General features: G+C 41.3%; 1 protein-coding gene across 2 annotated transcripts; it reads left to right on the forward strand.

The window, feature by feature from the left end:
• Positions 1–639: 639 nt before the first annotated feature.
• On the forward strand, positions 640–17,594 carry LOC148065674 (AP-1 complex subunit beta-1). Of its 2 annotated transcripts, XM_087808284.1 has the most exons (22): positions 640–742; positions 4,184–4,237; positions 4,360–4,465; positions 4,677–4,812; positions 4,917–5,162; positions 5,228–5,418; positions 6,445–6,666; positions 6,723–6,843; positions 6,900–6,995; positions 7,080–7,195; positions 7,846–8,011; positions 8,071–8,169; positions 8,231–8,490; positions 11,118–11,313; positions 11,665–11,706; positions 12,357–12,509; positions 13,984–14,129; positions 14,187–14,316; positions 14,375–14,459; positions 14,696–14,782; positions 15,071–15,225; positions 17,000–17,594. In XM_087808284.1, the coding sequence occupies exons 2-22, from the start codon at positions 4,201–4,203 to the stop codon at positions 17,072–17,074; spliced, it is 2,865 nt and encodes a 954-aa protein (XP_087664410.1). In that variant the 5' UTR covers positions 640–742; positions 4,184–4,200; the 3' UTR covers positions 17,075–17,594. The 2 variants fall into 2 exon arrangements, with proteins under 2 accessions (XP_087664410.1, XP_087664411.1); XM_087808285.1 differs by lacking the exon at positions 11,665–11,706.
• Positions 17,595–17,763: the final 169 nt, after the last annotated feature.

Here is a 17,763-nt window from a genome sequence, read left to right on the forward strand (position 1 = left end):
AGCAGAAGCTGAGATAACTAGTTAAACCTGTAACTTCACTGGTTACCACTGGAGGAGGATCTTTGCTTCTTCAGTGTCTTCACCTTGAGGTGCATCTAGGTTAGGTTAGGTAGAACTTTATTGATTGTTTTTTTCCAATTAGACACAGCAATACAGCAATTATTCATAAAAATAAAATCAGAACGAGAACAAAGAGAAATAAAGAGAAAGAACAAATCTATTAGGAAATCAAGGCCTCGTCGCTGAGAAACAGCTACACCTAGAGGCTGAGTCAGGTACTACCGTCTCCATAAAGGCGTTGGACGCGGAAACGCTGCGAAATGTCGAAAATATTAAGAAAAACTGTAATTGTTGGACAAATTGCAGACGTTTTAAAAGGTAAACGTCCAAAGAAGACGTTTAAACATCTAAAGAAGACGTTTAAACATCTTCATGACGCTTCGTTTTCAAGCCCCAGCGTTGCGTTGAAAATCATGGGAATTTGTTAGAACGTCTTAATAAAGTGACGTCAGATATTTTTGATTTTAGTCAAATCACTGAACGAGACAAGATTTAATTTAAAGAATAATCATGAATTCAACCAAGTCAGTGTATTTTAAACGATTTGGTCATTTTTGTGAGCGACTCCCTTCAACCTAAAGGAAGTGGACCCTGAACGCCTCATTGCGATACACGGATTCTCCATCTTTGTCCAGCTAGCCAGGGGAGCAGCTTCACTCGACCAGCACTCTCACTCCTGAAGGTATTTGTGTTTAAAACATGTCATTTTGTCACGTTTGTTGTTCTTTTGAGATAAAACTCGAGGAACTATAATAAAGTGAGGACGGAGGTGAACGTGAGGCCGATGATGTCACTGAGGCTGTGAATGTCAAACATGTCTCGTCGAACCAACGGTTTTAAATAACATTTGGTTTATTAAAAATGCCTCAGAATTATCTTTATCTTCTACATGTTTGTTGAATCCGTGTTCGTGAGCAGCAGCATCGCTCTCGCTGTTAGCATGCAGCGGCTAACGTTAGCATCGCGGCTCTTGTTTTCTCTTAAATTAAACATGTTTTTTTACACAAACAAACATCTTCTCGCAGATTTATTATCACTTATGAAGAAACTCTGTTGTCTGATGACTTCAGGAATACATTGTTATTATTCATTATGATGTTGACGCACAGCTTCCCTTCAACGATGTGTTTTTTTTGTTTTTTTCAGAACAAAATGGTAAATTTCAAGTATAAAGTACAGTTTTGAAAATAAAGATGAAATATATGAAGGAATTCGAAATAATAATAATAGTAATATTAATAATAAAATAAAAATAAACACCCCAGGGATCAAACCCATCACTAGTTACTTTAAAAAATACATATATTTCAAGAGTTAGAAAAAGAAAATCATTAAATGCATTCAAACAAGATAAATATGGAAAATAAAACAACATCTCCTTAAATTAAATCTCTTCTAATTGGTTTGACATATTCTGTCCATTTGGTCCAAATCCTGTAGAACTTCTATCTGTTTGGAGAGCAAAGGAGAACTTCTCCATCTTACAGATGTTATAGATAGTTATAGATAGTTATAGATGTTATAGATAGTTATAGATGTTATAGATAGTTATAGATGTTAAAGATGTTATAGATAGTTATAGATGTTATAGATAGTTATAGATGTTATAGATAGTTATAGATGTTATAGATGTTATAGATAGTTATAGATGTTATAGATGTTATAGATAGTTATAGATGTTATAGATGTTATAGATAGTTATAGATGTTATAGATAGTTATAGATGTTATAGATGTTATAGATGTTATAGATGTTATAGATAGTTATAGATGTTATAGATAGTTATAGATAGTTATAGATGTTATAGATGTTATAGATGTTATAGATAGTTATAGATAGTTATAGATGTTATAGATAGTTATAGATGTTATAGATGTTATAGATAGTTATAGATGTTATAGATAGTTATAGATAGTTATAGATGTTATAGATGTTATAGATAGTTATAGATAGTTATAGATGTTATAGATGTTATAGATGTTATAGATGTTATAGATAGTTATAGATGTTATAGATAGTTATAGATGTTATAGATAGTTATAGATGTTATAGATAGTTATAGATGTTATAGATGTTATAGATAGTTATAGATGTTGTAGATAGTTATAGATAGTTATAGATGTTATAGATGTTATAGATGTTATAGATAGTTATAGATGTTATAGATGTTATAGATAGTTATAGATGTTATAGATGTTATAGATGTTATAGATGTTATAGATAGTTATAGATGTTATAGATAGTTATAGATAGTTATAGATGTTATAGATAGTTATAGATAGTTATAGATGTTATAGATAGTTATAGATGTTATAGATGTTATAGATAGTTATAGATGTTATAGATAGTTATAGATAGTTATAGATGTTATAGATGTTATAGATAGTTATAGATAGTTATAGATGTTATAGATGTTATAGATGTTATAGATAGTTATAGATGTTATAGATAGTTATAGATGTTATAGATAGTTATAGATGTTATAGATAGTTATAGATGTTATAGATGTTATAGATAGTTATAGATGTTGTAGATAGTTATAGATAGTTATAGATGTTATAGATGTTATAGATGTTATAGATAGTTATAGATGTTATAGATGTTATAGATGTTATAGATAGTTATAGATGTTATAGATGTTATAGATATTATAGATAGTTATAGATGTTATAGATGTTATAGATAGTTATAGATAGTTATAGATGTTATAGATAGTTATAGATGTTATAGATGTTATAGATAGTTATAGATGTTATAGATAGTTATAGATGTTATAGATAGTTATAGATAGTTATAGATAGTTATATATGTTATATATGTTATAGATAGTTGTAGATGTTATAGATGTTATAGATAGTTATAGATGTTATAGATAGTTATAGATAGTTATAGATGTTATAGATAGTTATAGATGTTATAGATGTTATAGATAGTTATAGATAGTTATAGATAGTTATAGATGTTATTATCGTAAACGATGTCTATCCAGTTCTGTTGTGGTTCAACTTGTAACCACTTCCTCGTGATGCATGTTTTACTCGCTGCCAACAATATGAAAAGATATTTCTTGTCTCCATTGTTCCAGTTTTGGATGGTCAGTCACCAGGTGCATGTTTTCATCTTTACAGGGAAGATTCTCACCATACATGTTGTTAATATGTGGATCTCTGTCCAAAAAGCCTTGATTCCACTGCAGCTCCAAAGACATGCCAGTGATTTGCTCCATTATACCTCAGAGTCTCAAACATGCTTCACTCGTGTGTTTTCTTTGAACGGGTGATAAAACATAATAACTAATAATATTCTTCCAACAGAACTGAATGTATCTGATCTTGTTGAAAACCATCGTAGACACATTTGTTCCCGGATCTCATTTATGATCGATATATATCTCCATCTTTTTCCCGTCGCTGCTTTATATATCCTGGGCTCTCTTTTTAGATTGTCGAATTCATTTGTACAATTTAGATTGTGTTTGTGTTTTCGTTTAGTTTAAACGTATCTTTATGTATTTTTATTCCGTCACATGTCATATAATGTATAAAGGTTTAGAAAGAGGAGTAACGGTACTTAAAGACGTCAACTTTTCACTTGAACGCATCACATGATGAAACCTGTGATATTAAATACATGATGAGAAAAACAATATAAATCTGCATCATCACGATCTTTAGAGCCTTTATGTTTGTATCGTTGTGTCGTTGACTCACTTCATGTTCTCTGTATCATTGGAAGATTTATTATTACAAGATTATTTCCTGCTAAACTACTGAACTTTCCATTTAACCTGAGAACTAATGTTTGTGAAAATGATGAGTCATTTAAGATTCATCCTGAATTATTTTTGATCACGGACACAATCAAACATTTGCTCGAACCCTGATCAGAAAAAGTCGTTCATCTTCAGATTAACATTATTTTCAGGATATAATGTTTCCTTCTGAGCTCAGTTAGTATTTGATTGAGATCAACGTCTACAATGTTCATCATAAGGATTTTTTATATGAAAAAAAGAAGAGTTGGTTCAATTATAACTTTATATAATTGCACCAACTATATATAAATGTATATAATTATAACTATATTGTAAAGGTGACCTTGATTTTCTTTCTTCTACTCTCAGGTTGAAGGACCAACATCATGACGGACTCCAAGTACTTTACGACGAACAAAAAAGGTTTGAGTTGAAATGTTTGTTAGGATGATTACAGTTCAAACAAACCTCTGTGATGTTTGTCAACAATCTTGTATCCACACCTGGCGCAGGTGACTGACTTGAATATACCGGTTTGCTTCCAGGGGAGATCTTTGAGCTGAAGGCCGAGCTGAACAATGAGAAGAAGGAGAAGAGGAAAGAGGCGGTGAAGAAGGTGATCGCCGCCATGACTGTGGGCAAGGACGTCAGGTACAACCTGGACTCCATTTCCAGACTTTACTCACTTAAAATGTTCTTTAAATGCAATATTTCTCTGCATCTTGAACATTGAATGAAACGTCGCTCCAGGGTTCATCTCCGTCATCACATGATATTCATTTAATATCTATTGATCAGCGTTTGCTCCTCGTGACGATGAAGTGAAAGTCAATAAACGACTGACAGACTCGTCTTCTCTCAGTTCTTTGTTTCCAGACGTTGTCAACTGCATGCAGACGGACAACCTGGAGCTGAAGAAGCTGGTGTATCTGTACTTGATGAACTACGCCAAGAGTCAACCGGACATGGCCATCATGGCCGTCAACAGCTTCGTCAAGGTCAGACCCAAACACCGTGGATCCACATTTCTCTCCACTTCTGCCACATTTTGATATGTTGGCGTTTTCTTCCCATTCATAATATATCTCTTGAATCCCTGCAGGACTGCGAGGACCCCAACCCTCTGATCCGGGCCCTGGCGGTCCGCACCATGGGCTGCATCCGCGTGGACAAGATCACCGAGTACCTGTGCGAGCCCCTGAGGAAGTGCCTGAAGGACGAAGACCCCTACGTGAGGAAGACGGCTGCCGTCTGCGTGGCGAAGCTGCACGACATCAACGCTCAGATGGTGGAGGACCAGGGTTTCCTGGACTCCCTCCGGGATCTCATCGCAGACTCCAACCCCATGGTAGCGTCTCCAGCGGTCCGGGGTCTGCGCTCGCACCTTCAACCTCTGCCCCGTGTGACCCTCAGGTGGTCGCCAACGCAGTGGCCGCTCTGTCCGAGATCAGCGAGTCTCACCCCAACAGCAACCTGCTGGACCTGAACCCCCAGAACATCAACAAGCTGCTGACGGCCCTGAACGAGTGCACAGAGTGGGGTCAGATCTTCATCCTGGACTGTCTGTCCAACTACAACCCCAAGGATGAACGTGAGGCTCAAAGGTATGTGCGGAAGTTTATCAAAATATTTAACAATGGTAAAACTTCGATATTACAAGGTTGAATTATTCTTATTTTTCAATCATTTAATAGAAAAATATAAATTTAAAATGATTTTCTTTTTCAAAATTTAATATTTAATTTAATGAAATACCTCAGAAATACTTTGGTATTGTCTGGTCTCACTATTATACTAACATTTATTTTATTGTAAAAGGTTCCAAATGTAAAAAAAAATAAAAGAAATTAGAAAAGTCTTTTTTATATGTACCGTATTCTCTGGACTATAAGTGTCTCCGGTGCACAAGTATCTCCAGACATAAAATACATAATAAAGAAGTAAAAACATATATAAGTCGCACTGGAGTATAAGTCGCATTTTTGGGGGAAATTGATTTGATAAAATCCAAGAACAGACATGTGATCTTGAAAGACGATTAAAATAAAACTAGAGGCAACAACAGAATAATGTTCCGTTACATGAAGTGAGAACCTGGTATGTTAACATAACATATGAAGAGTTATTCAGAGAACTATAGCATCAATAACTAACTAGTTTACCAAACCATCCGTGTAACTCCAAATAACTCTTCATCCTCGTGTCACTTTTAAACAACTAACTAACTCCGGAGGTAGAAGATGCTTCCTCTTCTACGTGGAAATGATCAACACAGGCCTAGAGCGCCCTCTGGTGGTTTAGTGTGAGAATAACATGTGAAATGATATAATAATGTGGTAATAATTTCACACATAAGTCGCTCCAGAGTATAATCTCACCCCCGGACACACTATGGAAAAAACTGCCACTTATAGTCCGCAATATACGGTATTTCGATTAGAATATCAAACTCTGAGTAAAAAAAAGATTAATTTTAAAATTATTTATAAAACCTTTCAATATAGAAATGATTGAATCCAATTATTCTCATAAAAACTCTATGCTTTAACAAAAGTTTAGCGGATGATGATTGACTGTAAAGATGAAGATCTTTAAATGGTGCTGACGGTGCAATATTTAACTTCCTGCAGCATCTGCGAGCGCGTCACGCCTCGTCTCTCTCACGCCAACTCGGCCGTGGTTCTGTCGGCCGTCAAGGTGCTGATGAAGTTCTTGGAGCTCCTGCCCAAAGACTCGGACTACTACAACACCCTGCTGAAGAAGCTGTCCCCGCCTCTGGTCACCTTGCTCTCCGGAGAGCCTGAGGTCCAGTACGTGGCTCTGAGGAACATCAACCTGATCGTGCAGAAGAGGTACGAAGAATCTCGCTTCTCTCCTCGGATTCACATCCAACTCTTTGTCTCTGAAGGCCTGAGATCCTGAAGCAGGAGATCAAGGTTTTCTTCGTCAAGTACAACGACCCCATCTACGTGAAGCTGGAGAAGCTGGACATCATGATCCGCCTGGCCTCGCAGGCCAACATCGCTCAGGTACCGTGAGACCCGCAGAGAAGGAGGTCCTTCACAGGCTCTCTCTGCTGCTGCAGGTCCTGGCTGAGCTGAAGGAGTACGCCACAGAGGTGGACGTGGACTTTGTGCGAAAGGCCGTGAGAGCGATCGGACGCTGCGCCATCAAGGTCGAGGTGAGATGTGATCGAGTGTGGGTCGTCGGTTCTGAAGCCTGATCCTGAAGACATGTTGGTCCTAAAGAACGTTCTCTCCTCCAGCAATCGGCAGAACGCTGCGTCAGCACTCTGCTGGACCTCATCCAGACCAAGGTCAACTATGTGGTCCAGGAGGCCATCGTGGTCATCAGAGACATCTTCCGCAAATACCCGAACAAGTGAGTCTGAAGAAGTCTTGTTGTAGGATCTGATGACGTCTGTGTGTCAGTGAAGGTTGACTTTTTTAAGAGTTGGAACTTTGCTTTAAAAACACTCAACATATTTTCAATATTAAATATAGATTAAATTAAAGTAAAACATTTTTTTTTAATATTTTAATTGAATAATTTAGATCTTTATATCTACTCGCTCGATTTTTAAGCACATATGTGTGTATATATATATATATATATTATAATTGTATTGAGAAAGATGAAGTTGTCCAGGTAGAAAATGTAAATGATTAAATAAATTAATAAAATATAAATCTTAATGACGTATCTTTACCTTCTGAACCCACAGTCTCCCTTAAATCTAACTTTTCTATATAGAAATAATATTAAAATTGAATTAATTTATTTAATCATAATCTCAATGATTCAAAGTTTCAACATGAATCATAATCATATGTTTTTTCTCTTTATTTCCCTTTGTTCTTGTTCTTATTTTTATTTTATTTTTTTATGAATAATTGCTGTGTTGCTGTGTCTGATTGGAAAAAAACAACTTCCCGAAGGAGACCTGCTGAGGATCAATCAAGTTCTACCTAAACTAACCATGAAACTGGATGTTCGTCCACCTGGTCAGTGACTCGTCTCCTCGCTCTCAGGTACGAGAGCATCATCGCGACCTTGTGCGAGAACCTGGACTCCCTGGACGAGCCGGACGCTCGCGCCGCCATGATCTGGATCGTGGGCGAGTACGCCGAGAGGATCGACAACGCGGACGAGCTGCTGGAGAGCTTCCTGGAGGGCTTCCATGACGAGAGCACGCAGGTAACACGCCGCCGTGACCCCGGTGACCTCCTGAGGCCGACACTCTCGCTGCGTCACAGGTGCAGCTCACGCTCCTGACCGCCATCGTCAAGCTCTTCCTGAAGAAGCCCTCTGAGACCCAGGAGCTGGTGCAGCAGGTCCTCAGTCTGGCCACGCAGGTGAGCGTCCGTCGCACGTCCTGCTCCTCGACGAGGTCCTCCTTCATCTTCATCTCCGCAGGACTCCGACAACCCGGACCTGCGCGACAGAGGCTACATCTACTGGCGCCTGCTGTCCACCGACCCGGTCACCGCCAAAGAGGTGGTTCTGTCGGAGAAGCCTCTGATCTCCGAGGAGACGGACCTGATCGAGCCGACCCTGCTGGACGAGCTCATCTGCCACATCGGATCTCTGGCCTCCGTCTACCACAAGCCGCCCAGTGCGTTCGTGGAGGGAAGCCACGGCGTCCACCGGAAACACCTTCCTGTCCAGCACAGCAGGTCAGTGACCTTCAGGAGATGTTCTCAGAACACACCCTTGAACACTGACTTCACTGATGGATCTTTCAGTTTGATGGACGCATCAATCAGTGGTCTAAGAGAATATCTGATATACAGTTCTTAAATATTGCAGTATTCTTTTTCACATTAACTTATTGACGTTCAACAGCACTGAAGGGATTTTGTTTGTGTTTTCTAATCATATTTTATTTAATTATAGTTCTTTTTATCATTTATATTTATAAAAGATGTATAGAAAATAAAGTAATTCAATTATTGAATTTAAAATTAGCAAATATTTACAGCGTTGTGTGCGTCATGTTAGTGTACAATTAAACCTCTAGCCTCTAGATGGCAGCAGTCGTCACGTCTTCTGCAGCTAAAGGAAGAAAGATGACTGAGGACGAGAGGATACAATGAGTCCAGCAGCTTTTAAAGCTGATGTTTGGACATATTTGGATTTGAAAACAAATGAAAGTAGTTACGACTTCGTCAAGAGTCATGTGGTCTGAAAATACTACAACACCAGAGTCAAGTACTGGACAATACTACACATATATACTTGTTACTACACTATCACAACACCAGAGTCAAGTACTGAACAATACTACACATATATACTTGTTACTACACTATCACAACACCAGAGTCAAGTACTGGACAATACTACACATATATACTTGTTACTACACTATCACAACACCAGAGTCAAGTACTGGACAATACTACACATATATACTTGTTACTACACTATCACAACACCAGAGTCAAGTACTGGGCAATACTACACATATATACTTGTTACTACACTATCACAACACCAGAGTCAAGTACTGGGCAATACTACACATATATACTTGTTACTACACTATCACAACACCAGAGTCAAGTACTGGGCAATACTACACGTATATACTTGTTACTACACTATCACAACACCAGAGTCAAGTACTGGACAATACTACACATATATACTTGTTACTACACTATCACAACACCAGAGTCAAGTACTGGACAATACTACACATATATACTTGTTACTACACTATCACAACACCAGAGTCAAGTACTGGACAATACTACACATATATAATTGTTACTACACTATCACAACACCAGAGTCAAGTACTGGACAATACTACACGTATATACTTGTTACTACACTATCACAACACCAGAGTCAAGTACTGGACAATACTACACATATATACTTGTTACTACACTATCACAACACCAGAGTCAAGTACTGGACAATACTACACATATATACTTGTTACTACACTATCACAACACCAGAGTCAAGTACTGGAAAATACTACACATATATACTTGTTACTACACTATCACAACACCAGAGTCAAGTACTGGGCAATACTACACATATATACTTGTTACTACACTATCACATCACCAGAGTCAAGTACTGGACAATACTACACATATATACTTGTTACTACACTATCACAACACCAGAGTCAAGTACTGGAAAATACTACACATATATACTTGTTACTACACTATCACAACACCAGAGTCAAGTACTGGACAATACTACACATATATCCTTGTTACTACACTATCACAACACCAGAGTCAAGTACTGGAAAATACTACACATATATACTTGTAACTACACTATCACAACACCAGAGTCAAGTACTGGACAATACTACACATATATCCTTGTTACTACACTATCACAACACCAGAGTCAAGTACTGGAAAATACTACACATATATACTTGTTACTACACTATCACAACACCAGAGTCAAGTACTGGACAATACTACACATATATACTTGTTACTACACTATCACAACACCAGAGTCAAGTACTGGAAAATACTACACATATATACTTGTTACTACACTATCACAACACCAGAGTCAAGTACTGGACAATACTACACATATATACTTGTTACTACACTATCACAACACCAGAGTCAAGTACTGGAAAATACTACACATATATACTGGTTACTACACTATCACAACACCAGAGTCAAGTACTGGACAATACTACACATATATACTTGTTACTACACTATCACAACACCAGAGTCAAGTACTGGACAATACTACACATATATCCTTGTTACTACACTATCACAACACCAGAGTCAAGTACTGGAAAATACTACACATATATACTTGTTACTACACTATCACAACACCAGAGTCAAGTACTGGACAATACTACACATATATACTTGTTACTACACTATCACAACACCAGAGTCAAGTACTGGAAAATACTACACATATATACTTGTTACTACACTATCACAACACCAGAGTCAAGTACTGGACAATACTACACATATATACTTGTTACTACACTATCACAACACCAGAGTCAAGTACTGGAAAATACTACACATATATACTGGTTACTACACTATCACAACACCAGAGTCAAGTACTGGACAATACTACACATATATACTTGTTACTACACTATCACAACACCAGAGTCAAGTACTGGACAATACTACACATATATACTTGTTACTACACTATCACAACACCAGAGTCAAGTACTGGACAATACTACACATATATACCTCAAGTACTGCAGGTCCATTTATTACTTCTTTAACTGAGGATGAATCTCAATCTTCAGCATCGAACCCGGAGAGAGTCCCGTCAGTGGAGGACCAGCAGCAGCAGCCATGGACCAGCCTCACGTCATCCCCAGTCAGGGAGACCTTCTGGGGGACCTGCTCAACCTGGACCTGGGCCCGCCGGTCAACGTGCCTCAGGTGTCCTCCATGCAGATGGGGGCGGTGGACCTGCTGGGAGGGGGTCTGGACAGCCTGGTGGGTGAACACACGGAGAAGATCACGGCGACGTTTGGAGACGTTTGGAGACGTTTGCTTTCTGTCATTTTATAGAGAAAATGTTTAAATCTATTCCTTGAATTCTCATGCATTGAGTGTCTGTGAAGATCCATCTCTTGAACTGATTGAATTCTTGATTGAATCGACTGAATCAAATGTATCTCCACGATGTTGCTTCGCATTTAAACTGATCAGATCTTCGTATCTTCATGAAAAGTCACGTGAACGACATGAGGTTCACTCGTTGCTCAGAAGTTCTCTCTGCTCCTGCTGGGCTGCGGTCGCTAAGAAACCTTCTCTGTCTCTGGGGTTCTGTCTTCTCTCCTCTAGCTCGGGGGAGACCTGGGCGGAGGTGTTGGTGGAAGTCCTGCAGTAAGTCCCGCCCTTCAGTTTGGAAATCTGCATGAAGTCAGAGTTGAACCCACAACCCTCTCGTTTCAAAGCTTCTGTTCTGCTGATCCTTCCTTAAGTCGGTTTTCTGTGTCTTTATAGTGAAAAAACCTTCTATTCACGAACTAAATATTGAATCTGTCGACCCTTACATCACTCAAGTGGTCCTAGTGTTGCTCGACAAAAATACTATTAAACTACAATACAATCATGTGATTTTGACTTAAACCTCTTTATTTATACGACCACACACTGAAGTAAATCTATATTTAATAGCTAGGATGTAATGTATGATAAAAACTTACATTTTATGTGTAATTTTAAGACATTGTTAAGAAAATCTTTATCTTAAATATATAATATTTATTGAATCCAGAGAGTTGATTTCATCTTTTAAAATTAAATCTTAACCCTTTTGTTGTCTCTGGGTCGAAGGTCAACGACGAGGTGGTGGAGGTGACCTTTGACCTAGAGACAACACAAGGGTCAAGAGAGAGAGTCTGTGGATGAAGACACACAGAACAAGACTTCTCTTCTTCTTCTTCTTCTTCTTCACACCTTCACTAGTTTCTCTAGACATGTTGCCTCTCTGTGGCTCCTGTGAGGGTTCACTTCTCCATGTGGCTCCTCAGGTGGGTCAGAACTTCATCCCGTCGTCTGTGCCCAGTACCTTTGCACCATCTCCCACACCAGCTCCTCCTGCGCCCAGCAGTGGCCTGAACGACCTGTTCGAGCTCTCCACCGGCATGAACATCACCACTGGAGGACACGTGGCGCCCAAAGCCGTGAGTTCATGTGCCTCGTACCTCATCCCTAGACCAGCGTTTTAAACTTGTTGAGTCGAGACACACATGTAACGTCCAAATATAACACACCCGACGACTCTTCGCGACACACCCGACGATTCTTCACGACACACCCGACGATTCTTCACGACACACCCGACGATTCTTCACGACACACCCGACGATGTCTCGCAACACACCTGACGATTCTTCACGACACACCCGACGACTCTTCACGACACACCCGACGATGTCTTGCAACACACCTGACGATTCTTCACGACACACCCGACGACTCTTCACGACACACCCGACGATGTCTTGCAACACACCCGACGACTCTTCGCGACACACCCGACGATGTCTTGCAACACACCTGACGACTCTTCGCGACACACCCGACGATGTCTTGCAACACACCCGACGACTCTTCGCGACACACCCGACGATGTCTTGCAACACACCTGACGACTCTTCACGACACACCCGACGATGTCTTGCAACACACCTGACGACTCTTCACGACACACCCGACGATGTCTTGCAACACACCTGACGATTCTTCACGACACCCCTGACGACTCTTCACGACACATCCGACGATGTCTTGCAACACACCTGACGATTCTTCACGACACACCCGACGACTCTTCACGACACACCCGACGATGTCTCGCTATACACCCGACGACTCTTCACGACACACCCGACGATTCTTCACGACACACCCGACGATGTCTCGCTATACACCCGACGACTCTTCACGACACACCCGACGACTCTTCACGACACACCTGACGATTCTTCACGACACACCCGACGATGTCTCGCTATACACCCGACGACTCTTCGCGACACACCCGATGACTCTTTGCGACACACCCGACGATGTCTCGCGACACACCCATGACTCTTCGCGACACACCCGACGATGTCTCGCTATACACTCGACGACTCTTCGCGACACACCCGACGATGTCTCGCTATACACTCGACGACTCTTCGCGACACACCCGACGATGTCTCGCGACACACCCGACGATGTCTCGCTATACACCCGACGACTCTTTGCGACACACCCGACGATGTCTCGCGACACACCCGACGATGTCTCGCTATACACTCGACGACTCTTCGCGACACACCCGACGATGTCTCGCGACACACCCGACGATGTCTCGCTATACACTCGACGACTCTTCGCGACACACCCGACGATGTCTCGCTATACACTCGACGACTCTTCGCGACACACCCGACGATGTCTCGCGACACACCCGACGATGTCTCGCTATACACCCGACGACTCTTTGCGACACACCCGACGATGTCTCGCGACACACCCACGACTCTTCGCGACACACCCGACGACTCTTCGCGACACACCCGACGATGTCTTGGACACGATTCATTACGACACACTTGTTGTGAATCCCTGATCTAAGAAAACAAGTTTGTCTTTGCTCTCTCTCAGGTCTGGCTGCCGGCAGTGAAGGCGAAGGGGCTGGAGATCTCAGGAACGTTCTCCCGTCGTCAAGGTCACATGTACATGGACATGTCCTTCACTAACAAAGCCCTGCAGCACATGACCGACTTTGCCGTCCAGTTCAACAAGAACAGGTGAGTGTGAGGAGTCGCCCGTGGAAGAGTCGCGCCTCAACACCTGTGGTCCCTTAGCTTCGGGATGATCCCCACCAGCCCTCTGCCCATCCACACTCCACTCATGCCCAGCCAGAGCATCGACGTGTCGCTGCCCATCAACACCGTCGGGCCCGTCATGAAGATGGACCCGCTCAACAATCTGCAGGTGTGTGTGTGTGTGTGTGTGTGTGTGTGACAGGTCACTCATGTGTGTTTGACTGCAGGTGGCTGTGAAGAACAGCATCGACGTCTTCTACTACAGCGTCCTCATCCCGCTCAACATCTTCTTCGTGGAGGACGGGAAGATGGGTTTGTTTGTTCATCTGCCTCCACCTGTGTGTGTGATGAGTGTGTGAAGGTTTAACCCTCTCTGTTCCTGACCTTCAAACTTGTTTTCGAAGGTAGAAAACTGTGCATGATGAAGGCAGCTGAGTTTACTGAGAGGGAATGAGATGTGAAATGTGAAAATTAGCCTTATCTTTTTAGAAAATTAGGCAAGAGTGTATCATGTCTGTGATGCTCACGAGTTCATTTCTCTGGTCCAGAGCGTCAGGTGTTCCTGGCCACCTGGAAAGACATTCCCAACGAGAACGAGCTCCAGTACCAGATTAAAGAATGTCACCTGAACGCAGGTGAGCGCTCAACTGTCTCTGTGATCAATCGTTTGAAACGTCGCCTGTCGAGTTGAAGACTCTCAAGCGAGTGTGAACGTCTGCTCTCTTGCATGTCTCCCTCAGGACTCCTGCTCTCTGTCGCCACCTGCTGGACTCTCAGAGTTTGACTGTTGTTGTTGTTGTTTACTAAAAGCTTCCCGTCCTAGTTCTGCTAGAGTCGCTCCAGTGTAGCTCGTCCTCTAGATGGTCCAGAACCTTGAGATGTTTGCGTGTCTCTCTCTGATGGAACCTTCTCTGACGCCGCAGACACCGTCTCTGGGAAGCTGCAGAACAACAACATCTACACCATCGCCAAGAGGAACGTAGAGGGTCAGGACATGCTCTACCAGTCCCTCAAGCTCACCAACGGCATCTGGATCCTGGCCGAGCTCCGGATTCAACCCGGCAACCCCAACTACACGGTACAGAACCAGAGGAACACTTGTGTCTTTGTTCAACTGTTGCTGCTTCGATGTAGTTTATGCTGAGTCAGTGTTTCTGTCACGACACACACAGATGTTCACACATCTACACACACTTGTATCTACACACACTTGTATCTACACAAGTGTGTGTGTAGATGTTCACACATCGACACACACTTGTATCTACACAAGTGAAAATCATATTTATCTTCAGTTAAAGCTTCTATTTCTAAAGTATGATTTTATTGGTCACATGTTTTTAAATGTGTATCAAGTCAAGGATTCACTGATGGAATCAACATGATCTTGGATCGATTGATCTTGTCTGATCTTTTAAAAACAATCTTTGTCTGTTTACACACACAGATCTGCACACACAAAGATCTACACATACAAATCCACACATGCACACAAAGATCTACACACACAAATCCACACATGCACACAAAGATCTACACACACACAAATATCTACTCACACAGATATACACACACACTCGCATACAACAATCTTCACACACACACACACACACACACACACACACACACACACACACACACACACACAGATCTACATACAAACACACAAATCTACACACACAGGCACATATCTACACATAACAAGATCTACACACGTGCGCACACACACACACACACACACACACACACATACAGATCTACCTACAAACACACAAATCTACACACACAGGCACATATCTACACATAAGAAGATCTACACACACACACACACACACACACATACAGGCAACTTAAATTGTCGCACACATATTTAGACACACAAATGGCTGCAGCCGCACACATAGTAACAAACAATGTCTTACACATAAACTCGGACACAGTTGAACACACAGACACACACGTCAACTGTGTTTTACACACAAAGAGACACAGCTACAAGCGCACACATATTCATGTGGTTCAACAAAACACATACACAAACAGACACGGTTAAAAAGACATGGTTGTTCGCACACAAACTGTCTTTCTCTCTCATGCACACACACACACATACACACGCACACACACATACACACGCACACACACACACACACACACACACACACACATACACATGCACACGCACACAGATGCTATGAAATAAGATGACAAATACTTCATGCACAAAGAACGTTACACATAGATGGAAGCAAACACACACATGTAGACACATAAGGAGGTGTTTGTTTGAAATGAAGACGTTGATTTATTTACTATTGATTTTCTCTGTCAGCTGTCAATCAAATGTCGTGTGTCATCTTCTGTCAGCTGTCAATCAAATGTTGTGCGTCTTCTTCTTCTGTCAGCTGTCACTCAAATGTTGTGTGTCTTCTTCTGTCAGCTGTCACTCAAATGTTGTGCGTCTTCTTCTTCTGTCAGCTGTCACTCAAATGTTGTGTGTCTTCTTCTTCTGTCAGCTGTCACTCAAATGTTGTGTGTCTTCTTCTTCTGTCAGCTGTCACTCAAATGTTGTGTGTCTTCTTCTTCTGTCAGCTGTCACTCAAATGTTGTGTGTCTTCTTCTTCTGTCAGCTGTCACTCAAATGTTGTGTGTCTTCTTCTTCTGTCAGCTGTCACTCAAATGTTGTGTGTCTTCTTCTTCTGTCAGCTGTCACTCAAATGTTGTGTGTCTTCTTCTTCTGTCAGCTGTCACTCAAATGTTGTGTGTCTTCTTCTTCTGTCAGCTGTCACTCAAATGTTATGTGTCTTCTTCTGTCAGCTGTCACTCAAGTGTCATGTGTCTTCTCTCCACAGCTGTCACTCAAGTGTCGTGCTCCGGAGGTCTCTCAGTACGTCTACCAGATGTACGACTCTGTGCTGAAGAACTAGTGTGCGTGTGTGTGTGTGTGTGTCATCAACTGCCTGGACAAAGACACACACGAGCATCAGAAACATCCTGACTTTGTTCCGGCAGGTTCATCAACATCTCCGTACGTACGTGTCAACATTCCTCAACTCTGTGTCTTAATGTCGTGAGTAGAAGAGAAACGTCAGATGTCCTTCAATAACAGCAACGCTCGCTTTTACTTTGTGTCCGAACCACACAAATCAACACAATATTATAGATTTGACTGTATTTTCACGTGGTTTTAAAGTCGATAGTTCAACAGTGACTTCCTCCCGCGAGTGTCGTTGTTATTGCCGTCTGACGCGTCGTGATGTTGTGATGCTGTGATCCAGGAAGATTCACCTGGAGTCACGAGTACGTGAGTCACTTTTTTTTAACCCTACGACCCGTGCAGGTCCTCGTCACACTCCATGTGTACAATAGTTGTCGTACATCCAACAGTATTTTAGCAGCACCGACGCAAACGTGTCGTAGTTCCACATTAAATCTACTCAAACCCGATGGTCGTCGTCTTTAAAAGTGTTTTCACCGATTATTCTTTTTAAAGATAATCTCACTTTTTGAAAAGAATTACCTTCGATCTGGATCCGGTCCAGGGTCTGGTTCTGGTCCACGAGGCAGTGACTCGGATCAGTGCCTGACTCGTGGTCTGAGAGGTCGTGGGTTCAAT

Source organism: Callionymus lyra, chromosome 14 (genome assembly GCF_982586985.1).
Source record: "Callionymus lyra chromosome 14, fCalLyr1.hap1.1, whole genome shotgun sequence".
Taxonomy (NCBI): Eukaryota; Metazoa; Chordata; class Actinopteri; order Syngnathiformes; family Callionymidae; genus Callionymus; species Callionymus lyra.